This window comes from Rhinopithecus roxellana, chromosome 3 (genome assembly GCF_007565055.1).
Source record: "Rhinopithecus roxellana isolate Shanxi Qingling chromosome 3, ASM756505v1, whole genome shotgun sequence".
In the NCBI taxonomy this organism is placed as follows: Eukaryota; Metazoa; Chordata; class Mammalia; order Primates; family Cercopithecidae; genus Rhinopithecus; species Rhinopithecus roxellana.
This window is the reverse complement of record NC_044551.1, coordinates 14,321,723-14,349,652: the sequence shown is the minus strand read 5'-3', so window position 1 is coordinate 14,349,652 and position 27,930 is coordinate 14,321,723. Positions and strand designations below refer to the sequence as shown.

At 51.2% G+C, this 27,930-nt stretch overlaps 1 protein-coding gene and 1 long non-coding RNA gene across 3 annotated transcripts in view; one reads left to right on the top strand and one right to left on the bottom strand.

Moving 5' to 3' along the window:
* LOC115896442 overlaps window positions 1-1,199 on the top strand; it is an 18,306-nt gene extending 17,107 nt beyond the window's left edge. For both annotated transcript variants that reach the window (XM_030927100.1, XM_030927098.1), the window contains exons 4-6: window positions 307-374; window positions 726-995; window positions 1,142-1,199. In XM_030927100.1, the coding sequence (XP_030782960.1) occupies window positions 307-374; window positions 726-995; window positions 1,142-1,183 (380 nt within the window). In that variant the 3' untranslated portion in view covers window positions 1,184-1,199. The remainder of the gene's footprint in view (window positions 1-306; window positions 375-725; window positions 996-1,141) is intronic.
* On the bottom strand, window positions 932-27,930 carry LOC115896443. Its single transcript, XR_004056320.1, has 4 exons — window positions 27,797-27,930; window positions 2,728-2,894; window positions 2,376-2,549; window positions 932-1,951 (listed from the first exon to the last, which is right to left on the bottom strand). It is a non-coding gene; the product is annotated as an uncharacterized LOC115896443 (long non-coding RNA).

Below are 27,930 nucleotides of genomic sequence, written 5' to 3'. Positions count from 1 at the left end.
CACTTTCCTTTGTCACAAAGGCCACCAGATGAGGGATCATGGACACCTGGCTGTCAGGGGACAGTGAAGGCTACCGTGTGGCTGGGCTTCCTGGAGGCATGGGGCTGCTGCAGGGAGTTATAGCTTAACTCAAAAAGGTGTCCTTGTCTGGGGTCCTGGCCTTCCTCAGTGCAGGTGTCATCCCACCCACGTGCCCGCAGCTCCTCTGGCTTCCCTTCCCCTCTTCTCACCTCCTCTCAGCTCGTGAGGGCCTGGCGCCCACATTGTGGATTGTAACCAATTTGTCTGTTTCCCTTCTTCTTCCAGACTGTGTCTCTTGGGGTTGGAAACAAGGACATTCCCCATTTCCCGAAGGAGACCCACAGGAACCTTCCGTAAGCCATGTCTTCAAATCCCGCCTCCCCAGAGCATGAGCCAGCCCCACCTGCTTCCACCCAAAACAGCAACCCACGCCTTCAGCTTACAGGGAAACAGTCACAGTGTTTAGAGCTTTTCTTCAAGAACTGCTTCTAAACCCAGTTTTACAAACTTTAATAAAGCGATTTAAAAAATGCATGTGTCATGCACACACGGAGACACACACATACATGCACACGCGCACACACAGAGACACATGCAGAAAATGTGCTGGCCGGGGTGTGGAGAAAGGGGAACCCATGAGCACCTTTGGCAGGGAGGTAACGGTGTGGAGGCTTCTCAGGAAACTAAAGACCCAGCTCCCACAGGGCCCAGAAATCTCACTGCCGGGCACCCATCCAAAGGAAAGAAGTCTACAGAGGGATGCCTGCGCCCTGGGTTTACTGCAATCTAATCACAATAGCCAAGATGCAGAATTGGCCTGGGTGTCTGTCCATCAGCAGATGCGTGGACAGAGAAAACAAGGTGCGTGGACACCGTGGGGTACTCTCCAGCTGAAAAGAGCGAAATCCTGCCATTCTCAGCAGTGTGAATGGAACTGGAATGAAGCCCACGCTTCCCTCCTGTGGGAGCTGAGAGTGAGTCTCATGCAGAAGATTGGTGGCCACGGAGGCTGGGAAGGGAAGGGGGAGATGAAGGGCTGCAGGCTGAAGAAATAGGACCTGTTGTTTGGTGGCACAGTAGAGTGACTATAGTTAATAATTTATCGTTTATTTCATAATAGCTAGAAGAGAGGATCTGGGATGTTCCTGATAGAAAGGAATGATCAACGCTCGAGTTTCCCTGAATTGATCATTAGGTGTTATTGTGCATGCATCCCAATAGCACACGCACCTCATAAATATGTACAACTGTTATGTATCCAAAAAATTAAAAATAATTTTTAAAGGCATGGTCCTCCCTTGGGTCCTCTGGGAAGGATGGGAAGGGGAAAATCTGGAGTGGGGGCATGGGGACAGGGCGGCTGCCAGCCCGCCCGTGTGCCCCTGCTCTGACCACCACTTCCCTGCGTGCAGAGGGCCAGAAAGAGGAGCTGCAGGGGAGGTTAGGGTTAGGGTTAGGGTTAGGATCTGGGGCTGGACTTTAGGTCCTTGTCTGCACCCTGAACCTGGGCTCCTGTGACCCAGAGCTGCAGGAAGAAGTGGGTCCTGGGACCCTAAGGACTGTGAGCGTTCTAAGGATCTGGAAGGACGGACAGCCCCATGCAGTCGTGCCCTCCCACCTGGCAGGAAGACTTTGTGCCTTTAGCCCACGTGGTGGGTGTGGCCCTGCTGCGAGAGGGAGCGCCTGTCTCACTGGCCTGACAGGTCCTGATGCCGGGTGGCATCTTGCAGAGCCTGGGGTAGTTCTGGGGGGTGATGTCTGCAGGAGACGAGCTGCCCACCATGGCTCAGAGAGAAGGGAACAGCTGATTACCTCAACGGAAAAAGAGGAGGCAAAGGCAGAGAAATGGTACGTGGGCTCTGAAGCTTCAGCCAGGTGGGTTGGAAGTTCTCACCTCCTGACCTCCTAGGTTTTTTCCTAGGAGTGGAACCTAAGGAGTTAATTAGAATTGTTACAGCATTGCACACATTTTTAATAGGAAGATACAAATTGGTGTCAAAGGCCCACTGAGAAGACAGCTGGAGCTTGACCACCCCACCCCACCTCCCACGCAGAGCCAGGCGCTAGCGGGGAGGCTCCAGTTCTCAGTCCCAGCACCCCTGGGCCCTCCATCATCATCACATGGGTGACATGGGAGGAGGTGGCCAAGGTGAGAAGCCCAGCCCGTGTGGCCACCGTGAGTTGTGGGTGGGGAGGAGGCCTCTGCAGGAGCGGCAGGGCAAGGGCGGGCAGCAGCAGAGCTGCAGCCCCGGGGGTGGCATGAAGCAAAGCAGGAAAATCACGTGATTCAGTAGCTTTAAAAATAACAGCATTTGCAGGGCAAAACGGGGTGGCACAGGTTTAAAAGAAACCACCTGTCTGTTCTGATGGCAAAGCCTGAGGGAAGCCAGTGGTCCGAGCAGGTGGAGGTGTCCGGGTCTGGGCAGGAACATGTCTGCCACCTGCTGTCTGGGCTCAGGTGAATCAGGGAAGAGGAATCCTGGGGCGGGATGTGCTGGGGATGCCCCTGTGTGGCTCTGGGTCCAGGCCTGCTGAGAAGGGGATTGCCAGGGGCTGGGGCGGTTGCCTGGACTCCCTGAGAACCCTGCAGCCTGGCAGACCTGGGTGCTCACACCAGGTGGGGTGGGGTGGGCACACCAGGTGGGTGCACACCCAGCGGGGAGGGCACACCGGGCAGGACAGGCACACCAGGCAGGGGGCACTCACCAGGCGGGGGGCACTCACTGGGCAGGACGGACACACTGGGTGGGGTGAGCACACCAGGCCGGGTGTGCATGAGACAGCAGCCACTCCAGAGAAGCGCAAAGCCTTTAGGATCTTAGTGTGATCTCACATTTGGGTTCACGAGTCCTGTCCCATCCTGGTCATGGTGTCTAGAAAAACAGGACGGTGTGTAAGTGACCCTGTTGCTTTAGTGAGGACGAGAGAGCTTCAGGGGGTGAGAAGGGAATGGTGGGTGGCATGGCACGGGAGATGAGCTAGCAGAGGGGCGTCCGACATGGGCAGCAGGCAGGAGAGCCCCAGCGGTCACCTCCATTGGGAGACACATGCACACCCTTCCCCGCCTGCAGCCCTGGGCTCTCTTTGTGGCATTGGAGTGTGAGGGAAACGCTGTCTCTGAAGGCCTCGGCTGGCCCCACCATCTTATGGTGACTTGGCCCCGCTGACCACTGAGGCCATGGTGCCTCCAGCCTTGGCTGTCGCCTTCAATTTGGGCCCAGCTGGCAGTGCCCAGACTTGGCCACAAGACGTTCCCCAAGTCTCAGATATTCGATGCTTCACATTGCCAACATGGAGCCATTTCCCACATGGGGAAACTGAGGCACGGGGGGCAGCCGGGCATTGGGGTACCTTGTGACCCAAATCCCTGTAGCGGTTTGAGGTCTACGGTCAACTCTGTCCTAGCCCCGTGGAGGGGGAGTGGCCACGTGGGCTTTGGCAAGGGTGCTCATTGGGAAAGAGGCTTTCCTGCTGCGTGCGTGAGGTCAGATGGACTTGGGGGCCGATGGGGCCTTGTCATGTGGGGGGCAGGGCTGGGGGTGGGGAGCCGAGCTTGGCCCTCCGTAAAATGCCCAGACATTTGTCAGTGCAAGCACTGGCGTTCTCTGTCTCTCACGCTTACGTTATTTGAGTAGAAGTCCAATCACATCGCCCCCCAGGTGTGAATCACTGCCTGCTTGGCCGGGACTGCAGCCTCGGTTTGGCCTTTGGACACTGCACGCAGGTGTCGTGGCCCTCCTGGCTTTGGGAATGTGGTGTCCGGCTTACAGCTTAGGGTCCCGCTGCCAGGGAGCGTGGAACACAGCCGCCCACATGTGGATTCACTGGACAGAGTGCTCCGTTTCCCATTCACACTGCTTTTTGTCCCCCTGGACAGCAACGCCACGGCAGGAACATCCAGTCCCTCCAGAACCACCGAAGCATTCCCCGGGCACCTGCTCCCGGCCCGCGGGCTCCCAGCACTGCGTCCTCCCCCAGGCATGGCGAGGCCCAGCTGGGTTGCCAGGCATCTGCACGGCCCTCGTCCTGAACCAAACCACAGCCGCAGAGCTGAGCACGTACCTGCGTCTGTCTGGTTTGTTTCCCAAGAGTTTGGGTCCAGATTAAAGAACCGTGTGATGCCACACTTTGCTTTTCGGGTACATGCCTCTGCACACTGCATGTCTGGTGGAGGACAGGGTCCTGTGAGTTTCCAGCAAAACCGACCTCCGTGGAAACGCAAGTGGAAAATGCTTTCTTGAGAAAGTTGCAGTCAATGACAAAATGGCCTTTCCCCAAGTGCCATAGTCTCTTGCTGAGACCCTGTGCCAATGTGGGGAGGTGTGGACCTTAGACCTGAGTGCTGCAGTCTCTTGCTGAGACCCTGTGCCAATGAGGGGAGGTGTGGCCCTTCCGCAAGTGCCACAGTGTCCCCTGTGCCAGTGTGGGTATCCTCAGGGCTGAGCAGGGATGCTGTGGCTGGAACTTGGTCACCCTTTGAGCCAGACAGCCTGCAAGGGAGACTCTTGGTGGTCACCACAGCAGGTGACAGCCGTGCGCCAGTTCTCAGCCCCATCCACACCTCATGGTGTTAGGCACAAACCCTTCATCCTGCTCCAAACAGAATGAGAATGTCATGTCGCAGCCTTGCCTACAAAGCTCACCAGAGAAGGAGGGTAGAAGGAAGCCCCCGAAAAGTCACAATAAGACGACCCTGTGTGAGCAGCCTCCGCCCCACTGATTTGACGTCCGAAATGGCTTCCACACTGGATTTCCTGCTTCCCCATACCCTCGGTTCTGGCTTAGGGCCAAAGCCGTTCTAGCCAGAGCTGTGGGTCCTTCCCATGAGCAGGCCTTGCTTCCTGCTTCCTGCACTTCAGAGATGGGCGCCAACCACACAGGGCAGGGGACACACTAGGTGCCCTCAAGAGGAGTGGGTGGAATGGCCCAGAAATACCCCAAATAAATAAAGCTGGGCATCAGTGGCGAGGATGGCAGAGGGGCCAATGAGCCACTGCTGAGTGCAACCCGGGCTGGACAGTGGCTTGAGGGGGCCGGGTGGGCAGGGACGGGGGACACAGAGGAGGCCACAGTGCTCAGGAAATGAAGCCAGCATGACCTGACGTCACCCCTTGGCCAGGCTGCACCCGGCCCCGAGCCACATCCCCTGCGAGGTCAGACCAGAACCCAAACAGTTGTTTGATCTTAAAACTAAGCCTGTGTTTGTAACAGGAAACCAGTCCCAGCACGGCTGGGGTGAGTCAGATTAAACTGCGGTATGTGCCACAGAAAACCTTAAAGGAATGAGGGCACGGTCCAGAGATGCTCCCTGCTCGGAACAGGAGCTCTGGGCTGCGGCGCACGGGCAATCCCGGGGCGTCCAGAGGAGGCGCCACACCTAAATCAACCCTGGCGGGTCGACGGTGGATGGAGACCTCAGCCTTTGAGACTGACCCGAGGTCAGTCCCAGGGCACAGATCCATGGGCCTGTCCCGAGCCAGCTCTGAAGGCTGGACGGGCTTCCCCCATTGTCTGGGGACCCTGACGAACACCACAGTCATAAAGCACCTTTCATTTTCCTTTCAGGTCTTTTAACTAAAATGCCACAAAAAAGGGGACTGCCGCCGAGTCCCAGGCTAAGCGCGCTGCACAGCCCCGACCGGGCCTCTGCTTGGCCCAGATAATTGGAAAACATTCCAGGAATCTCAGCATTGCGGTTTTGTTTTCTCTTGGCTTTGTGAGAGTTTAAGGAATGTGTAATTATTTATGAAATGCCAGCGTCCTGGCTGTGGAAACGCCCATTGAAGAGAGAACCAGGCAGATGCAGGGCCGTTCTTGGCTGGAGCTTTGAGCCCCACTGACTTTCCCTGCCATGATGCTGGGAATTTCTACCCCACTCATGGGCAAGGTGGAGCAGGACCTGAACAGACTGTAAAGGGAGGTGGAACTGAGATCTGTATGCGTTTTCAGAATTCAAGCAGGGTGAGCGGGTTTCTTCCCTTCATGTCTGCCCCCAACCCTGAAGAGTCTTTTGGGGAGTGCCAACGTCTCCCGCAGGAAGCCCACCTCCCCTGCCCCTTCCGAGGTCCTGAGCCATTCTGGAGGGTCTTCAGCCCCCAGCCCCGCTGGGCTTCAGCTGCTGTGGAACTGCAAGGTGGGGTGGAGTCACCCTCAGAGGGTGCCAGGTCTTCATGGGTGAGTTGAAGACTCCATGGACGCCTCATGTCAGAGCCATGGGAGGGGGTCTCTGAGGTTCAAGATCTCGGTGCAGCTGCCGTCCTTTCTGGAACATCTCCCGGGTACTTGGCGAGAGAGCAGAGGTCAGTCAGAGACGCCTTGGCCAGCACCAGCCCCTCACTCTCCAGCTATGCGGTAGCCCCTTCTAGTCCCCGGCTGTCACCTCCACTTGGGGCCCAGCTGGCACTGCCCTGAGTCTCAGGTCTCCAGCCCAGATCACCGAGATGGACACATTTTCCAGATGAGGAAGCCGGGGTGCAGAACTGAGCCGGATGCACAAGGTGCTTTGTAAACAGTGCCTTCCAGGCGGGCTCAGCAGTGAACACACAGACAGACCTGCCTTCCTGGAGCTCACGCTAGCAAAGTCAAGGAGAAAACCACGTGGCCACCGTAGCAAACGCAGAACATCTGGGAACATTCAACAACCATTCATGAAAAGGTTCTCAGCAGGCTAAGAATAGAAAGGAATTTCCTTCACTGGATAAAGGGTTTTTTAAAAACCTTCAGCAAATACAGTACGGTGCTAAATGGCGAGACAGAAACTGTCCCCCTCAGACCAGAACACAGTAGGCAGGCCTTCTAACAACACTTCCGTTTAGCATTCTAAGAGAGGTTACGGGTGTCATTCACAGGAGACCGAGGACAGAGACAGGGTCAGAGAGACAGACAAAGACAGAGAGAGACAGAGACACAGGGAAACAGAGACAGAAATAGAGAAACAGACACAGAGAGACAGAGAGACAGAAACAAAGACAGAAACAGAGACAGAGACATAGGGAAACAGAGAGACAGACAGAGAGAGACAAAGAGAGAGAGACAGAGACATAGAGAGAGACAAGGCATTTGCAGGGAGATAATGAAACAATATCTGGACTAAAAGAGAAATGTTCTTCACAAATGGCATTTGCTGTGGTTAGAATGTCTCTCCCGAAACTCATGTTGAAACTCAATTGCCATTTTCCAGATGAGGTGCAGAGTGGAGGCAGACGTGTTAAGAGGTGAGGCCCTCCTGAGAAATTAATTTGGTTGTGGAGGAAGCTCAATACTGACTACAGCAGTATAGTTATAAAAGTCAGGGAGAAAATGAACAAAATGAAAAGAAAATAACACAGATAAGAAACAGACAAACAAATTTAAAAGGATTTACACTTATATTATTAGATACAATAAAAAGTAGCAAGTACGTTGGATGCAAACCCAGCGTTAATCGATCAGTCATAATTCCATCATCCAGAAAAAAAGCTTTTTTTTTTGTTTTTTTTTTTTAGATGGGGTCTTGCTCTGTCACCCAGGCTGGAGTGCAGTGGCATGATCTCGGCTCACTGCAACCTCTGCCTCCCGGGTTCAAATGATTCTCCTGCCTCAGCCTCCTGAGTAGCTGGGATTACCGGCACCCGCCACCACACCCAGCTAATTTTTGTATTTTTAGTGGGAGACGGGGTTTCACCGTGTTGGCCAGGCTGGTCTTGAACTCTTGACCTCGTGATCTGCCCGCCTTGGCCTCCCAAAGTGCTGGGATTACAGGCGTGAGCCACCGCGCCTGGCTGAAAAGCATTTAAAATTTAAAAATCGAATAAAAGATGCACAGAACAATTGAGGAAAACATCATAAAACTTTCCTGAGAGACCTGTTCACTGTCTTCCCTCCCTCCCCCACGTCACTCCTGACCGACGGTGTGGGTGGAGCTCCCTGTCTATTGCGTGAGTTTTCCGATGTTGAGTGTGTTATCTGCAGCAGAGCATGACTTTGCATCTCTTTTCCGGGTCACCAGCTGGTACCGAATGGATGAAGGAATTAATTTTCAGGGATGCTTGCCCCTTCTGCTGTAGGGACTGGTACTCTGGCACGGCCCATCTATGTGTTTTGCTCTTGTGAGTCTAGGGTCAGCCCCGTGCCGTACGAGGTTGAGTTGTTGTGGTGTGTGTGTGTGGTGTGTGTTGTGGTGTGTGTGTGTGTGGTGTGTGTGTGTGTTGTGTGTGTGTGTTGTGTGTGTGTGTGGTGTGTGTTGTGTGTTGTGGTATGTGTGCGTGGTGTGTGTGTGTGGTGTGTGTGTGTGGTGTGTGCGTGATGTGTGTTGTGGTGTGTGTGTGTGGTGTGTGTTGTGTGTGTATGGTTGTGGTGTGTGTGTGTGGTGTATGCGTGTGGTATGTGTTGCATTCTTACTTTTTACTTTATCCTGCAGTCCGAGCCTCCACTTCCCACAGGTGTCCCCTGACTCACCTTGAGGAGCGGGGCGAGGGTCCTCCAGAGTATGGGCCTCTCTTTGGGGGACCCGTCTAGCTCAGGCTTGGTAGCCAGGCCAGCACCCCCTCCACCTCAGCCACATGTTCTCAGAGACCCGCCATGACGGCAACCTCAGGGTCCCACAACCTGAGAGCGTCTCTAACTCATCAGAGAACGTGAGAGGACTTGGCTGGGGGCGCCTGCCTTCTCTCCTAGTCACTGCACTTGAGTCTTGCAGAGCCTGGGACAGAGTCAGCAGCCCTGGGCGTGGGCTCCCCTTGGGTTCCCTTCCTTGGATTCTCTCAGCAAGGCCGTGTGCTTGTGGACCCTGCTTATCTGACAGCCCTGGACACCCTGCGGGGAAAGTGTGTGCACAGTCCCTGCCGGCCAGCCCTGCCTCAAGGTACAAATTCTTACAAAAGTGCATAGTGCTTGCATTTTAGTGAACTTGTGCCAGGAGTTTCCAGGCGGGACTGTAGACCCTCAGCAAAGCCTCCGTGCTTCCTTCCTGCTGCGTCCCTTCACCCACAGATCACAGGTGAGGGGATTTGATGCTGCCCAGATGGTGTTTCTGCTGCACTAGGATTCATTCGATGGAATATGCACTGCCAGCTACATATGAAATTTTACATTTTCTAGTAGCTAAGTAACACTAAGAAAAGAGAAACAGGTATTAACTGTAATATTTGTTGTTTAACCCAATGTAACAAATATTATGCCAGCACGTAAGCAAAACGTAAAGGGTGTTGCTGAAGCATTTTGCCTTTTCTTCCCCTCCTGCCTTTTCCCACCCTGGCCCCTGTTTGCACTTGTAGAACCTCCAGCTTTGAGTGGCGGTTTCAGGGGCCAGCAGCCCCCATGTCCTGTGGCCTCTGCACTTGACACTCAGGCCTAGGCTTGTAACCCCAGAAGCAGGAGCTGCCAAGCCAGCTGCAGGCTCTCTAAGTTGGCTCAGGGGCCCTGGCTGGGAGACGAACTCTGCCTTGCACTGAACATTTTGCTCCCTGGCATGACCTGTGAGACCCAAACCTCTACTCATGCCTAGGATGTGTGCCTGTTCCCTGTGCAGAGACCCTGCAGGCCTGTCCTGGCTCAAGGACGCCTGTCCTGGCTCAAAGACACCTGCCCCTGTGGTGCATTCCGCATGCTCAGAGCCACAGGCTGTCCTCCTGGAGCCCCCTGTACTCCCAGCCTGGGGCCTGTGTTCACTGGACAGGAGGGCCATTGCCAGCAGGAGTGTCTCAGCTCCCGCCCTAAAGAGGCCCCAACACCCTGCCCAGGCCTCTGTGCTGAGTGTGAGTGACAGCCTCTGGTTCCCCGCCCATGGTTAGAGGGGAACAGGCCAACGAGAACAGGGGCTGAGGGAGTAACCATGAAGGCAGAGAAGGTGGAGCCGCCTGATCTTTCGAGGGCAAAGCCTTGGGGGGCAGACTCTGGACCCCAGAAAGCAGGTGGAACCACCCTCGGCTTCTCCACAGGGCGTCCAGGACAGGGCCCTGTGCTCCTGACTCCGGGGCACCAGGTTCAGGGAGGCCCTACGGGGCAGGGTCTTTCCCACCCCTTGCCTGGGGCCTTGGGAAGAGGATCATTCTCACAGGTACCCACAGCCACAGCCAAGGCCCTGGGAACTGTGGGTGTAGGGTCAGCTCGGGCCCAGGCTACAGGTCAGAAGGGCCCGTGTGTGGAGGAGCCACCAGGAGATGTGGAAAGGACAACAGCAGTGCTGGGGAACAGCCAAGGAGGGAGGCGGGAGGCGGCCAAGACCTCTCCTGTCCTGCCGCTAGCTCTCCCAGGGCCACAGGAGCCCACCCAGGGGTCAGGGTCATGCCAGGACAGCAGTACACACGTGTAGCTCAGCCCCAGTCACGGTGTCTGAATGAGGCCTCCTCAAGGGAGCCTGTGGGAAGAGCCCGTGTCCCTGACTCTGCCCAGGGAACGGGCGGGTGGGAACGGGGCCTGTGGGAAGGGGTTGTCAGCCTCTGGGCTTCCTCCCTTGCCTCAGGAGCTGACCATTAGGAATTCACAGGGGAGGGGCCGGCTGAGCCAGGAGGGGGCTCATTTTCCAGAACATGGACCAAAATCCCAGGATGAACTTTCCCTTCAGCTCCAACATGTAAAGAGCTTAGAAACCACAAAGTGAGAATCATCAATTTGTCTTGGACCCGTCAAAGAAACAAGGTCAAAGGGCAGAGTGCCACCTGACACCTGGAGAAAGAGGTGAACACAGAGTGTCACAGCTGAGATCTGCTCACTTAAAGCCAAATCCACTGGACCCAGAAACTAGTGCAGATACATAAATGATGGCTTTGAGGAGGTGGCAGAGGCCAGGCATAGGACATGTGAGGGTGAGCATCTCCCTGGAGCTGCAGTGCCGGGGCTCTCACATTTATGGGTTTTACTTTCAGGAACCCTGCTGAGTTCTCAAAGATCCAAAAAGACCTGGGTCTGGCAGGGGAGGAGAGGAGGAATCACTGTGGAGCACAGCCAGGGCGTTCAGCACAGCAACTGCCTTTCCAGGGCAAACAAACCTTACCAGGGCCTTATCCCACATGGACAAAAGGCACTCCTCCCACTCCAGCCCCCTGGAGTTTTTCTGTCTCACCGCAGTGGGGGACACTATGCCACTGAAAAAACACTAGTGAAGGTCACAGGCCAAGAGGCAGACCCCATGAAAGACAGAGACTTCATTACAAGATTGTAGCATGCTTCCTTCCCACACAGCTGACTACCACACAACCAGGGTTCTATTATGACCAGGTTGCAGCTGAGTGAGCTACCAGACATGGATTCTATTTAAGGAGGAGGACCTAGGGAAGTCCAAAGTCAAAAGAGGAGACACACACAAGGACATCAGGGGAATTTGAAGTCTCTGGCACCTAGAGCTATGGAAAACATTACACGTGGCCTAACTCTAGCCAGATTAAAATAAAACTTCACTCTAAATCCCCACTTTCCCCCATTCCTATTACTGAATGCATCACATATGGCTTTCAACAAAATATTGCAAGGCATGCCAAAAGGTAAGAAAAAACCGTCTGAAGAGCAAACACAATCATCTGAACAATACTCAGATGTGGCAGAGGTTTTGGAATTACCAGGCAGAGAATGTAAAGTAATACGTTAAAGGCTCTCATGGAAGATCGGACAGCATGCAGGAACAGGTGGGTGACGTAAGCCGAGAGATGGAAGCTCTAAGAAAGAATCATAAGGAAAGGCCAGGAATTAGCTGTAACAGAACCAAAGAAGGCCTTTTCTGGGCTTATCAGTAGATGGGACAAAGCTGAAAATGAATTAGTGCATTCGACAGTAGGCCAACAGAAATATCCCAAACTTTAATTTACGAAGAGAAAAGAGAATGGGGAAAATTCAGGACATCCAAGAACTGCAGAAGAATGTTAAAAAGTGTAGCACATGCATAATCAGAATACCAGACGGAGAAGAAAGAGAGAAGGGAGAAGAAATATTTGAAGTAATAATGGCTGAGAACAGTCCATAGCTAATGAAAGACACCAAACCACAGATCCAGATCCAGGAAACTCAGAGATCAACAGAATAAATCTCAAGAAATCTACACCTTGGTATATCATATTCGAATGACAGAAAGCCAAAGACAAAGAGAAAATGGTGAAAGAAGCCAGAGGGGAAAACGCCTCGGCATTAGGGAGACAGAAGCAGAAGTGACACTGGATTTCTCCTCAGGATGGTGAGACGTAGTGAAACTAGCACTCGCCTCTCGGGTGTTCCTCCCGAAAACACTTACCTCTAGCCTAATCATGAAGAAACATCAGGCAAATCTTTTTTGAAGACCATTCTACAAAACACCTGACCAGTACTACTCACAATCATCAAAAACAAGGAAAGCCGATAAACTGTCACCACGACGTGTCATGTGGGATCCTGCACAGGGCCCTGAGGCAGAAAAGGGACATGAGGTAAAAACCAAGGGAATGTGAATGGGCTACGGGCTTTTGTTAATAGCAGCGTGTCAATGTTGGCTCACTAATTAGGCCACATCTAGCAAATGGATGTAAGACGTTAGCAGCAGGGAAATCCTGAGTGCACGGAGTGGACCAGTTCTCTGTAGTATCCTAGCAGGTTTTCTAGAGCTTCAAAACTGTTTTAAAATAAAAAAATATATTTTTAAAATATAGGAGAAAATATATTTTTAAATATACAGATGAAAAGATGGCAAACTATTTTCAAAGAGAAATGAACATACTCAAAAAGAAATAAAAATTCTAGAAGTGAAAATGAAATAAATGAAAAAATGTGTTTAAAGCTAAAAATGAGAAAAGCAACCCTTGGGGTAACAAGGAAGGGTGAGGCATGTGTGGGACTGGGCTGGGGGAAGAGGCCACCTGTCCATATGGAACGAAGAGGCCCAAACAGAGCAGTGGGCAGGAGGACCCAGGCCCTGGGTCCAGTCTTGGAACCTTTTTTTTTTTTTTTTTTGAGGTGGAGTCTCGCTCTATCTCCGGGACTGGAGTGCAGTGGCCGGATCTCAGCTCACTGCAAGCTCCGCCTCCCCGGTTCCCGCCATTCTCCTGCCTCAGCCTCCGGAGTAGCTGGGACTACAGGCGCCCGCTACCTCGCCCGGCTAGTTTTTTTTTTTTTTATTTTTTTTTATTTTGTATTTTTAGTAGAGACGGGGTTTCACTGTGTTAGCCAGGATGGTCTCGATCTCCTGACCTCGTGATCCACCCGTCTCGGCCTCCCAAAGTGCTGGGATTACAGGCTTGAGCCACCGTGCCCAGCCCAGTCTTAGAACCTTGACAGCATCTCCCAAGCCCCTTGGGCCTCAGGTTCCTCATCTGTGGAAAACGATAACTGGATAAGCAGGTCCTTGGGCACCCTTCCAGCTCTGACCCTGGATCATGCTAAATGGCTGCCCTGACCCACCAAGGTGTTCAAATCTTGCCATCCCTTACATTTAATTTCTCCTCCCAGGCCAAGCCTTCTTTTGCTCAGTTTACCTCTCGGGGGAGCAACCATCTGCCCCCTCACCTGGGAACCAGGTATCCCCAATACTGGAGCCGCCCTCAGGCCTGGTCTGCCTGGTCCTCAGCCCTGCTCAGAGCTCCCCACCTCCTGTTCACTCACCAGGTGCTCTGAGAGGTGACTTCACCTGGCTTTCCTCAAAGCCCCACTTCCATCTCTCCCGTCTCTCAGCCATGGGCGTGGTGCCTGTTCTGGGGGTGCAGGTGGTGGCAGAGGCACGGGCCAGTGAGGAGGGGCCCACGGGGGCCACAGCTCTGCATCCAACCATCAGGAGAGGATGGCGCAGGGCAGGGCCAGCTCAGCAGGACGTGAGGTAATGGGAAACGCAGTGAGAGACCGAGGCCTGTGCCAAGCTCACGTGTGGCTCTGGATGAATGGGCCTAACTGGGGGCAGAACCTGCACCTGCACCGTCCACTCCGCACCCCCTGAAAACCCAAAGTTGAGCAGAAGATGCTGGATCCCACAGCATGCGTCAGCCCCCGGCCTCCCACACGTCAGAAGGAACTCTGAGCCCCACTGGGGTTTTGTTTTAAAACCATGGCCTTTGGGCTGTATGATGCAATTCAAGACAAGAAAGGGCAACTTTCTGAGACGACGACCAGCCTGGGAGGCCCAGCAGGTCCCCCAGCCCCAGGCCAGGGTGAAGGGTGCTTATGAGAGAACAGGCATTGCTGGCCGGCCTTCACCAAGTAGGGTCAGAATGACTCGGTGGTGGTATTTCGATAGAGCAGTGAGGGTGTAGGATCAGAACGACTTGGTGGTGGTGTTTTGACAGAGCGGCAAGGTTTCTCTGGCTCCCTCTGGAGTCTGCTAAGAGACCTCGAGATCAGAGAAGAGCCATTGCCGTTTTCCACTGAGAAGCCGGCGTTCCTGGGTGCAAACGAGTGACGCCCACAGTGACACCCCATGGAGCACATCAGTTCCCACCAGGCGCTTTCCTTGCTGTAAGTGCCACTGGTGAAGACCCGTAGGGGCCCTCTGGGGGTGTGGGAGTCCCACCCCTCTTCTGACATCGGGCTGCCATCTGTCAAGCCCAGCCTTTCCTCCTCCTTCCCACACCTGGGCCGCTCCCTCTGGCAGGACCACACAAGGCAGGACCCTCATCCAATCCCAGCCCTGAGTCGTGGGAACCCAGGCCTGCCTCCCCGCCCTGTCTCCCCGCCCCACTCTCTCAATCCATCTTCAGGGCAGCTCAGAGCCACCTGCTCTCCCCAGAAGCATCGCAGTGTGAGGAATGAAGCTTTTCACGTCCTCCTGGTGTGTGTGTGTATGTGTGTGAGTGGGTGGGTGGGGGGTGGCGGCGGGGGGGGGGAGTTGCCACAGGTCTTGTTGTCTGAATCAGATTCCAGGGAGGGATCTGTGTGGTTTCTGCAAAGGCGACGACAGGGAAGTGGTTAGCAGCAGTGCCCATCACAGTTCCTAGAGATTCAGGTGCTGCAGACATGTTCTGCCACCCACACCCGTGTCTGGAAACTGGCCCAGATTTTGAGGACCAGATACTACATCCGAAACATTCTCCTATCCACTCCCTGGCTGTGTGACCCCAGAAAAAGTCACTCAACCTCTCTGGACCTCCATTGACACCAGAAAAATACAGTCTTTGGACTCAATCAGCCTGCGGTCCCTGCCTGCCCCAGTATCCCGTGGTTCCTCTTGAGTTTTGATCAGACCCTAGCCCTGCCCCTGGTGCTAACTCACTCCTGTGGGGAAGAGAGCTTGGACTGTGGTGGACTCAGGGGTGTAACCTGCAGGGCTGGAAGGGACATGAGATAGCAGGGCAGAGACTCCACAGTCCCGGATCTCAGAGAGCCTGGGGAGCCCAAGGCTCCTGTCCTGGCTGTGTGACCACAGGAAGCCACGTCTGTCTCCAGGCCCCACACCCACACCTGGAGGGTCAGTGTGTGTCCAGTGGTGTGCGCACTGTGTGTCAGGAGTCAACAGAAAGCTCAGAGTAGGCTCTGGGGCCCAGCAGAACCACACAGACTTCCACCTGTGAGTTCCACGCTGGATTTTAGAAAGAGGCCACGAGGGCACGGGAGTCACACAAGGTGCCAGAGCCCACAGAGCCAGCGGGCATCGAGGCTGAAGGTCAGCCTGGCCCGATTCCGGCCCTGAGCTGGATCCTCCACGCCTACCGCCTGCCTCACTTCTGAGACATCAGAACAGGGACTCGGCTGGGGCCAGGAGCGCAGAGCTGGAGCTTTCTCCATCATCCCTGCTGGCCTCGCTGGCTTGACCAAGGTCACACTGAGGAGCATGAATCCACATGCAATCCTAACAGCACGGGCGATGCTGCCTGCCCTCAGGAGACCCAAACGCACAGGTTGAGCACAGGCGGTTTCTGCAGCAGCTGCAAACCCGGCCCAGGAGAAACACAGCCTCAGATGCCCACCTCCTGGTGGACCAAGGGGACCCCAGAGCCACTTCCAGCATGGTGCTGTAAAGACGCCTAGAGCTGGAAGGAGAAGCTGAGCCCCATGAGGGCTGAGGGCGGTTCCCTTTGAATGGCCCTCATTTGGAGAAAGAGGCTTTAAAAACCATATAACTGGATGCAGGAGTCTATTTTCGTTAAAGCAGTTTCCATGATGTAGCAAAGAAGCACTACAGCTCTCCAGTTACAAAAGCAGCCTGGGAACAATGGGGTCACCTTAAAAAGCCACCAAGGTACATTTCAGTGCCTGCAGCAGGCTGTGGACGACAGCGCTCAGAACACATGCTCCCAATCTGCTTTGTGTTTACCCAGGTTTACCCTCCTCCAAAACGGTGCAGAACAACGCCTGGCTCTAGCGAGGCGAGGCTGCATCGCCAGCTCTTGTTATTTCCTGCCCCAAAGCAGCCTGTGGTGGAGGAACCAGGGAAACCAGCCTGTCCCGTGCGTCTCTCCCCAGGAGAGCAGCCCTTTGCTGAGCACTACAGGGCACATTCATGAGACCACACTTTTATTGAAAGCTCTGCCTCTGGCTGCTGTGTTCTGCACTGAGATTGATTACAGAGCCGGACAGCTCCAGGGTGGCAGGTGTGTTCCTGGCACAGACATGTGAGCTTGGGGCCACCAGATATAATGAACACTTTGCACCCCGTTGGCGCCTTGAAGGTTGATGCTTTCACAGGCATCCAGGACATCTGCTGGCAGGTTTTCCAGTTCAGCATTTTTCATTTTGCAGTCAAGGCAGGAGATGGGGAGAAGTGATAAAGTGGGACCTGGGGCATCCGCCAGAGCTATGCTGATGCTCCTCTCTGCGCTCCTGGCAGAAGCTGCAGCCAAGGGGGAACTGGTCAGCCAGCCGCCACCCTGCACCCTGACAAATGGAGCAGAAGCCACAAAACACGTAGGCTGTTGTGTGGAGCTGGCACTCCTGCCGGGCTCCAGAGCTGAACAGGCAGCCCCTCCAGGCCTCTCCAACCCAGTAGCTCAGGTTGGAGAGTTCCAGCAGCAGCAGCCAGTCAGCCTAACTCCGTCCTGGAGCACACCTGGTCTCAGATCTCTGCAGACTCGCTCTCCAAGAGGAGTGCCTTGGTGGTGGGTTGAATTGATGCCATGGGGACATCACCAACAGCAACACACAGTACATCGAGTTGAGGGGAGGGCTGATGCCTCCAACAGACTGCCCTTGTGGTCAGCCCCTGCAGTTTCTGTGGGTTCTCTCTCTCTCAGGGTCAGCGTGGCTGGGAAGCATCTGCCAAGCCCTGTGCAGCACCAGCCAGATCCCCAATCTGAGTCTCAGACAGCAATGTGGAGTCCACATTTTCCTAATAACCTTAGTTCACATTGATGGCAACTGACCCTTTGGAACCTGCTTTTTATGGGGCAATGCACTTATACAAAACCACAAAGACCAGAGGCTGCACATGTACACGTCCTGGGAGGGACCTTAGCAAAGTGTTCCCATAGTTACATCCCGGTGATGAGCAAAAAAGAGAAATTTTAACCAGAGTCGGACAAGACCGCACTCTCCTTCCACTCCAATTCCTCCCTGACCCACATCCCCCGTGGCAGGAGGAGCATGGAGAGTGATCATGGGAACACAAGGAGCACGGAGAACATGGAGAGCATGAGGAGTATGTGGAGCACAGGGAGCACGGAGAATATAAGGAGCACTGGAAGCTCAGGAGGCATGAGGAGCATGGGGAGCACGAGGAGCATGGGGAGCACGAGGAGCATGTGGAGCACGAGGAGCATGGGGAGCATGGAGAGCATGGAGATATAAGGAGCACTGGAAGCACAGGGCACACAAGGAGTATGGGGAGCACAAGAAGCATGGGGAGACAGAGAGCATGGGGAGCATGGAGATATAAGGAGCACTGGAAGCACAGAGCACACGAGGAGTGTGGGGAGCATGAGGAGTACGGGGAGCACCAGAAGCACAAGGAGCAGGGGAGCACAGAGAACATGTGGAGCACAGAGAGCATGGAGAATGCAAGGAGTCCTGGAAGCACACAGCACACAAGGAGCATGGGGAGCACAGAGCAGGGAGCACAGGGAGCAGGGGAGTGCAGGGCACTTGAGGAGCACAAGGAGCCCTGGGGTTGCCCAGGTGGGGAACATGAAGAGCACTGGAAGTTATAGCCCTGGGCACATGTGTGTCCTCCACCACCCGGAGGGCACAACAGCTGTGGCCTTGGGGACCCTCCTGACTGGCACCAGGCACTTCCCTATAGCCCATGGCCCTCCTGATCCCCAGATTGTGAGGGCTGCTCATCTGCCTGGGTGACACCTTCCCAGGGCCCCACTGAACTCTGCTTCTACCTTGAGCCTCTGTGATTTGAGGTTGTGCTTTTCTCTCCAGGAGCCAGATCCTTAAAAACGAGAGGGGTTTCTTCTAAGTGAGCACAAAGTTCCCTGCATTTTCCTGCCATCCTCCCTCCCTCTCTCTGTGTCTGCTTCCTGCTTCTCCGGAGCCACCTCCACCCCTTGTCACTAATGAGAACCTCCAGATGCCTGCTTCCGGCCAGGTCAGCCTCTTCAGCCCCACTTCTTAAACTCTCTGCTTTGATTCTGTGAGTTCTGAATTATTTTTGTGCTTCTTTTCTTGGTTTGCTATAACCTCTTTATGCGGACATTTTCAGTAGAGTTTCTTCTTCTCAGAAGCATTTACTCTTGTAAGACAGTTGTTTCTTCCTGTGCTGCTTATTTCTTGAACTTAGGAAGGAATGTCTGGTCAGGATGGCTTTGATAGTCTCTGCTTTCAGGATGCCATCTGTTTCACAAAAAATGCCAACACCAGATCGAATTTCAAAACATTAAGCCATGAGAGACTTTCATTCATGCACTATTACAGATTAGAGATCTAGAAAAACACCCCTGGTACAAAACACGTAAAATACTGAATAAAGTTATTTTTTTCCTGTTTTAATGCATGGCTGAGCAGGCAAGAGTGAGCAGAAATTCAAAGAGGGAAGTGGGGTCAAGGCGAGAGGAGCCACAGCAGTCCCCTATGGCCAGGCGCACTGGATGCAGAACGGCATCAAAATCTGAGACCACGCAGGATGGAAACTGAGGCCTGAGAGTGCCACAGGAGCCGGCACCTCCACAAGGTGAAACCCTCGATGAACAACTTAATAAAAAATGCTTATCAAGGGAGACAATAAGGAAACTTGCCTGCCTTAGCCCTGGCTCTGGGAAGGGGCAGGGAAGGACTTTTCTAAGAATTCCTAACTATAAGCCCATATTCATGCAGCCTCCGCATCAAAATTTATGTTTCCTGTGTGTCCTAAACTCAAGCTGAGAATGAGGCTAATAGAGGCTCCAGTTTGTCGTATTCCAAGGCATCTGGCAGCCTATGTGAGTTGTTTCTGGAAAAACCCACCCCAAGCCAGACTCATAGACTCTCACAGATAGAACTCTACTCAACAAGAATTCCTCTTCAAAAAAATCACAGAATATATTGATAAACTACCCAACATGAGTGAGATTCACCAGAAGGCGCAAACAGCAGAATAAGACCTATGTACATTGGATACAAATTACTTTTTAAAAAATAAGTCTGCTTTATATATTTACATATGGGAGGGGATATAAAAAATATGACTAAGGAACAAAAGATTACCCAAAATAACCAATCAGATTTGAAAGAGAGATAAACAGAACTTAAACGCCGTGTGTGTGTGTGTGTGTGTGTGTGTGTGTGTGTATAAAGAAATTGTAGCTGAAATTAGAAGTGCAATGGTGTGTTTAACAGAGGATATGACACTGTTTCAGGGAGAACTAGTGAACTGGAAGACAAATCTGCAGGACAAAGAGATTTCTAAACAGGTTCAAGATAAGCGACATGAAGAACAGAGCAAAGAAGAAGAACGTTCATTTAATCTGACTTCTAGAAAAAGAAAATAGAGGAAGGCCATGTTGAAGAGATAATGGCTGAGAATTTTGAAGGGTTGATAAACCCCAAACAGGGTAAATAAAAGAAAGTCAAACTTAGACACATTTTAGTGAAATTACAGAATATAGACAAAGAGAACATCTTTAAAGTAACCGTAGAGAAAAGACACAGACCTCCTGGAAAGAATGCCAATTAGACTGACAGCAGACTTTTCAACAGAAACAACAGAGGTCACAATAATACCTTCAAGAACTGAAAGGAAATGCTTTGACCTTGACCTCTATATCCTGTAAAGCCATTTTTCAAGAATAAGGGCTGAAGATAATTTTGTTTTTCAAAAAAAAAAGCAAGTTTACTATCAATAGATGTTTCATAAAGGAGTTTCCAAGGGCAAACTTCAGGAAGGAAAGAAAGATCCCTAAATGATAATTGAGATATCAGAAGGAACGGCAAAGAATAAAATTTGAAACTGGGAGAACTGGCTAGTCATATGCAGAAAATTGAAACTGGATCCTTTCCTTACACCTTATACAAAAATTAACTCAAGATGGATTAAAGACTTAAATGTAAAACCCAAAATTATAAAAAGCCTAGAAGAAAATCTAGGCAATACCATTCAGGACATAGGCATGGACAAACACTTTATGAGGAAATTGTCAAAAGCAATTGCAACAAAAGCAAAAATTGACAAATGGGATCTAATTAAACTAAAGAGCTCTGCACAGCGAACGAGACTATCATCAGAGCAAACAGACAATCTACAGAATGGGAGAAAATTTTTGCAATCTATCCGTCTGACAAAGGTCTAATATCCAGAATCTACAAGGAACTTAAGCAAATTTATAAGAAACAAACAACCCCATTAAAAAGTGGGCAAAGGATATGAACAGAAACTTCTCAAAAAGAGACATACATGCGGCCAAGAAACGTATGAAAAAAAGACTCAACATCACTAATCATTAGAAAAATGAAAATCAAAACCACAATGAGAAACCATCTCACACCAGTCAGAGTGGTGATTATTGAAAGGTCAAGAAACAGATGCTGGTGAGGCTGTGGAGAAATAGGAATGCTTTTACACTGTTGGTGGGAATGTAAATTAATTCAACCATTTGGAAGATGATGTGGCTATTCCCCAAAGATTTAGAACTGGAAATACCATTTGACCCAGCAATCCCATTTCTGGGTATATACCCAAAGGAATATAAATTATTCTGTTATAAAGATACATGCACATGTATATTCATTGCAGCACTATTCATAATAGCAAAGACATGGAATCAACCCAAACGCCCATCAGTGATAGACTGGATAAAGAAAATGTGGTACATATACACCATGGAATTCTACGCAGCCATAAAAAGGAATGAGATCATGTCCTTTGCAGGGACATGGATGAAGCTGGAAGCCATTATCCTCAGCAAATTAATGTAGGAACAGAAATCCAAACACCACATGTTCTCACTTATAAGTGGGAGCTGAACAATGAGAACACACGGACACAGGGAGGGAATGACATTTATTGGGGCCTGTCCAGGGAGTGTGGGTGGGGAGAGCATTGGGGAAAAGAGCTAATGCACGCTGGTCTTAATACCTTGGTGATGGGTTGAAAGGTGCAGCAAACCACCATGGCACACGTTTACCTCTGTAACAAACCTGCACATCCTGCACGTGTAGCCCAGAACTTAAAAAAAAAAGAGAGAGAAAAAAAACCCACACATGGTCAATGTCGTTAAACATTAGCTGTACGGCCGGGCACGGTGGCTCATGCCTGTAATCCCAGCACTTTGGAAGGCTGAGGCAGGCCCATCACGAGGTCAGGAGTTCAAGACCAGCCTGGCCAACATGGTGAAACCCTGTCTCTACTAAAAATTCGAAAACTAGCTGGGCATGGTGGCAGGCGCCTGTAATCCCAGCTACTTGGGAGGCTGAGGCAGGAGAATCGCTTGAACCCAGGAGGTGGAGGTTGCAGTGAGCTGAGATCACATAACTGCACTCTAGCCTGGGCAACAGAGCATGACTCTGTCTCAAAAACAAACAAACAAACAAAAAACATTAGCTGTACAAAACAATAGAAATTAAACATATTATTGGAAGTTAAAGAAAACAGAACTAAAATACTGGACATTAACAGCATATAACTCAAGATGAGTCGATTGGAAATAAACAAGGGAGGGAATGAAAATATACTTCTTTAAACCTCAGAATGCTCAAGTTATATGTATATTATAGTGAATGTTAGGCTAGGATTTTAGAAGCAGCTCGGTAGCATGTTCTCATGTTAAATATATGTATATTCTATGACTCAGCAACTCCGTTCTTTAGGTATATCCCGGTAAAAAACCTTTATTCACCAAAAAACTGTGTAAGAACATTCATAGGATGACTCCTAATCGCCCCATACTTAAATAGTGCAAATGTCCATCCACGGCAGAATGGATGAATAGCCACGTATTCACCCCATGGCACCTTTGAGAATGAACGGAACCTCCTTACATGTAAAACCACGGCGAGATCTCACAAAGGAGCAAAGGAAGGTTTTTGCACGATCTTGTTTACAGACAGCCCCAGGCAGGCCACACCCATTGACAGTGTCAGAATTGAGAGGGGCGCTGCCCTCACTGTGGGGTGGAGCAGGACCACAGAGTGGGCTGGGCCCTCCACACTCTGTGTGCTGACTCCCTAACCCAAAGTATGACTGTCTTTAGAGACAGGGCTTTTGGGAGGTAACTGTCAAATGAGGTCATGGGGTGGCCTTAACCCTATAAAACTGGTGGCCCCTATAAAACTCTGTCTCTCCCCGCCCTCCGCATGCCACTGAGGACACTCCTGTGAGGCAGGAAGAGGTTCCTCACCAGAACCCAACCCTAGCAGACCTAGAACTGGGACTTCCAGCCTCCAGAAACAGGAGAAAATAAATTTCTGCTGTCTAGAAGTCCCCCAGGTGTATTCTGTTATGGCAGCCCAAGCTGACTGAGACAGATGGTGACAGGTAGGAAGACTGGGGCAGGGGCTTGTAGGGTGCCAGTCATGTTCTATTTTGGGTCTGGTTACTACAAGCGTGGTTAACTTTGTGAAAATTAAACAAGCTATAAACTTGGGATATGTACACTTTTTTTGCTATGTATGTTATACTTCAAAAAGTTTACTTTTTATTTTAGAAAAACATAAACGATCCCTGAAATATGATAAAGAGACAAATTTCTTATCTCTATATAGCTCCCATGGACTAAATTCAGAACAATTTGGGCAACAGAAAAAAAAATGAAGATAATGGATTATAAAACACTGGGTTTCTAAAAATCTATGCATTCCTAGAGATCCAAGAGGGGAGAGGTAGAGGAGAGAGAGGAAAAGCATGAAAATGAATTGCAAAAATAACTATTTGAAATGCTTTCTGAAATCGTAAAACACATTCAAAATAACTCCTGGATCAAAGCGACCATAGTGGCCTGGATGTGGGACAGAGTCTAAGGAGATCACTTTGGAGCTTTATGGTTTAATGCCTGCCCTGCTGAGTTTTGGATTTGCATGGGGCCTGTAGCCCCTTTCTTTTGCCCAATTTCTTCCATTTGGAATGGGAGCATTTACCCAATGCCTATACCCCCATTATATCTTGGAAGTAACTAACTCTTTTTTATTTTATAGGCTCATAGCTGGAAGGGGCTTATCTTGTCTCAGATAAGACTTTGGACTGTGGACAATTCAGTTAATGCTGAAATGAGTTAAGACTCAGCGACTGCTGAGAATGGATAATTGCATTTTGCAATGTGAGAAGGACATAAGATTTGGGAAGGGCCAGGGGTCAAATTTTGTGGTTTAGATTTGTGTACCCACCCAAATCTCATGCTGAATTGGTGAGAGGCCTGGTGGGAGGTGACTGAATCCAGGGGGCCAACTTCCCCCTTGCTGTTCTCATGATAGTGAGTGAGTTTTCATGAGATCTGAAAGTTTTAAAGTGTGTTTTACTTCCCCCTTCACTCTCTCCTGCTCCACCATGGGAAAATGTGCCTTGCTTCCCTTTCACCTTCCACCATAAGTTTCCTGAGGCCTCCCAGTAATGCTTCCTGTTAAGCCTGCAGAACTGAGTCAATTAAATCTTTTTTCTTCATAAATTACCCAGTCTCAGGTGGTTCTTTATAGCAGTGTGAAGACAGACTAATATAATTGGAAAGTACACAGAGACCTAACTTTAGGTTTATTTCCAGAAGAGGGCCTGACCTGCTGCTCAGGGGTATTTCTTTCTTAGTCTTGTCTTTCTCATGAAGACACAGGTATACACAGTTTCTCCATCTTCACATCCAACTTCACTAATGGGTCATACTTTCCTTCTATTCCAAAATTTAAGCCAAATAAAAACTAGCCAGAACATCAGGCAATTGTTCTCCAAAAGGGAAATAAAAGAAGTCATTTATCTCAGCAGAAAGTATAACAACTCTGTTATGAGTTTATGGGTGAATCCAGGAATTGGCTTCCCTTTGGATCACCCCTCATGGCTCTAACTCTGCCCAGAAACAGAAGGTTCAAGCCCTGGCCAACCAAAGCCAAGAACTGCCCTCAGTTCTCATTCCTTGATGGAAAACGGACAGCCATATCCTTTTTCACAGAGGTGCAGAGGTCAAGTTAGTCACGGCTCAGCTCAGGATGTGGTCCTGAGGACATGACTGACAGGTGGCAATCGTTACTGATGCCTTGTTGCTGTTCTTCTCCAATGACCATCGTCAGCCTCTGATTTATTCCCAGGCACCAGCAGCCAGGCTTCAGCCATCAGCCTCACCCAGCTGAACGCAGCTCCTGCTCTTGGATGGAGGAAGGTGGGTCTCAGGAGGGCAGCCACTCAGTCCCGCAACTCAGGCCCAGGCCACTGTGCTTCCTCTGGGCAGACCACTCTGTCCCTTGGTGAGCAGAGAGCTGGCATGTTAATGTCCCACTTGGAATTACTGAATTGACTCCCATCACCCTCCTATTCCTCTCTCTGTTCCTTCCTAGGACATAGTGATGCCTGAAGGGAGAAGCCTGTTCATGCCATCTGCTCCCCAGACACCAGCTCCAGCGGCATGGATGCTGCTGCCTTCCAGGTGGCTGGGAGCCCACTCTCATGTTTGGGAGCTAATGTCTGTGGAAAGGGAGGGTGCTCAGTCCACATGGGATTTTGCTCCCCTGACACAGAGCACAAGGATGCTGTAAGCTGAGAGTGAAGTCATTGTCCACCTCCCAGGGGCCACATTACAGGTCCAAATACAGAAAAGAGAGTGTCCTAAAGGAAGCCTTTGACTGTCTTTGGCTGAGTTTACGGAAAGGAAAACGGTACGAGCTGTTGATGGATCTACCATTCTGGGATCTGCAAGACAGTGGCCCTCCTCTCACTAGTCCAGTAGGCAGTGCTGCAGTGAGGACTCTGTGTGGGGGCTCCAACCCCACATTTCTCCTCTGCACTGCCCTAGTAGAGGTTCTCCATGAGGGCTCTGCCCCTGCAGCAGACTTCTGCCTGGACATCCAGGCATTTCCATACCTCTTCTGAAATCTAGGCAGAAGTTCCCAAACCTCAACTCTTGACTTCTGTGCACCTGCAGGCCCCACACCATGTGGAAGTCACCAAGGCTTGGGCCTTGCACTCTCTGAAGCCATGGCCCAAGCTGTACCTTGACCTCTTTTAGCCACAGCTGGAGTTGGAGCAGCTGGGACACAGGGAACCTTGTCCTGAGACTGTACAGAGCTAGCTGGGCTGTGGACCTGGGCCATGAAACCATTTTTCCCTCCTAGGTCTCTGAGTCTGTGATGGGTGGGGCTACTGTGAAGATCTCTGACATGCCCTGGAGATATTTTCCCATTGTCTTGGTCATTAACATTTGGTTCCTCTTATGCTATGCAAATTTCCACAGCAGGCTTGAATTTCTCCCCAGAAAATGGGTTTTTCTTTTCTACCACATGGCTGGGCTGCAAATTTCCCAAACTTTTATGCTCTGCTTCCCTTTTAAATACAAGTTCCAGTTTCAGATAATCTCTTTCTTCACACATATGAGTATACACTTTTAGAAACAGCCAGATCACCTCTTGAAAGCTTTATTGCTTAGAAATTTCTTCTGCCAGATACCCTAAATCATCTCTCTCAAGTTCAAAGTTCCACAGATCTCTAGGGCAGGGGCAAAATGTCACCAGGTTCTTTGCTAATGCATAGCAGAAGTGACTTTTTCTCTAGTTTCCAATAAGTTCCTCATCTCCATCTGAGATCACCTCAGCCTGGACTTCATTGTCCGTATCATTATCAGTATTTGGGTCACAACAATTTAACAAATCCCTAAGAAGTTCCCTCATCTTTCTGTCTTCTTCTGAGCCCTCCACACTCTTCCAACCTTTACCTGTTACCCAGTTCCAAAGTCACTTCCATATTTTCAGGTATCACTACAGCAATGCCCACTCCTAGGTACCAATTTTCTGTATTAGCCATTCTCTCATTGCTATAAAGAACTGCCTGAGACTAGTTTGTTTATTTATTTATTTATTTATTTATTTAGAGATGGAGTTTCACTCCTGTTGCCCAGGCTGGAGTATAGTAGCACGATCTTGGCTCACTGCAACCTCTGCCTCCTGGGTTCAAGTGATTCTCCTGCCTCAGCCACCTGAGTGGCTGAGATTACAGGTGTCTACCACCATGCCCGGCTAATTTTTTGTATTTTTAGTAGAGACAGGGTTTCATCATGTTGACCAGGCTAGTCTCAAACTCCTGACCTCAGGTGATCCACCTGCCTTGGCCTCCCAAAGTGCTGGGATTACAGGCTACAGCCACCATGCCCGGCCAAGACTGGATAATTTATAAAGAAATGATGAGCTTAATTGGCTCATGTTTCCACAGGTTGTAGAGAATATATGGCTGGTGAGGCCTCAGGAAACTTACAATCATGGTGGAAGGTGAAGGGGAAGCAGGCATGTCTTCACATGGCCAGAGCAGGAGGAAGATGCAGGGAGAGGCATGTACTTTTAAACAAGGAGATCTCAGGAGAACTCTATCAGAATAGCACCAAAGGAGGAAATCAGCCCCCATGATCCAATCACCTCCCACCAACCCCCACCTCCAACACTGGGGATTACAATTCGACATTAGATTTGGGTGGGGACACAAATCCAAAGCATATCAACCTGTTTGTAGTATTCTGCTCCCTGGACATCATGAAGGCAGGTGTGAAATTCTAACACTAAAGGTTGGCGATGGTCTTAAAGTACCTACCTGTTGGTTGACCGGAGCAACTTTTAAGCATTGAAATAGAGATCTGTTGAGGATGTCACTGATGTTGTTACCCAGCACTCTCTCTAGCCCCCAACACAACTGGATATCAAGATTTATAAGTTCTTAGATGGCTGTTGAGCAGCAGAAGTTAAGATATCCCAAAAAGGCTCCTGGCTTAAGCACATTTTAAAAAACTAACAAATCAGTGTAAAATAATATTTTGTTAGAAGGACTCATCAATAGCTAAATCAGCTCTGAGCAGATTCTCCCAGTGAAGGCATCCCTGCTCTGGCACCAGAGGACAGAAGCCTCTGGCACCAGAGGCTGCGTGGGCAAAGGACGGAAGGAGACACTGCCAGAAAAGGCCAGGGGAGTGGCCACCAGAGAGGAGAGGGGAGAGGCGAGGGGAGAGGTGGGGGATGAGGTGGGGGGAGAGGTTGGGGGAGAGGTTGGGGGAGAGGCGGGGAGGCGGGGAGAGGTGGGGAGGGGGGAGAGGTGGGGAGCGGGGGGAGAGGCCTGGGGGGAGAGGGAGGCCAGGAGGGTCTGGAACAGCATTGCCGGTGCAGAGTCAGTCACTGGCCCAAGGGAAGCCCCAGGTCGCTGGGCTAGGATTGTGTCTTGGATTTGGGGTCCTGGCCTGGATTTGGGGTTGTGGCCTGGATTTGGGGTCGCCCCAGTGCCACCCACGCCCACCCAGAGCCGTGGAGAACAGGGCTTCAGGACAGGTCTGGACGCCGGCGAGGCTGGGGGCGCGGGCTTCGTGGACTTGGTGCGCGGGGTGGGGCCAGTTACCTGGCTTCCAGGGTCCTTGGCGCGGGTGTAGACGCAGCCTCCCGCACTTGGGGGCGGTCACACGCTGCCCAGGCCTGGGGCAGGGCCCGAGTCCCCACGAAGCCGCCCTCAGGGCGGCCCTGACGCAGCCCACA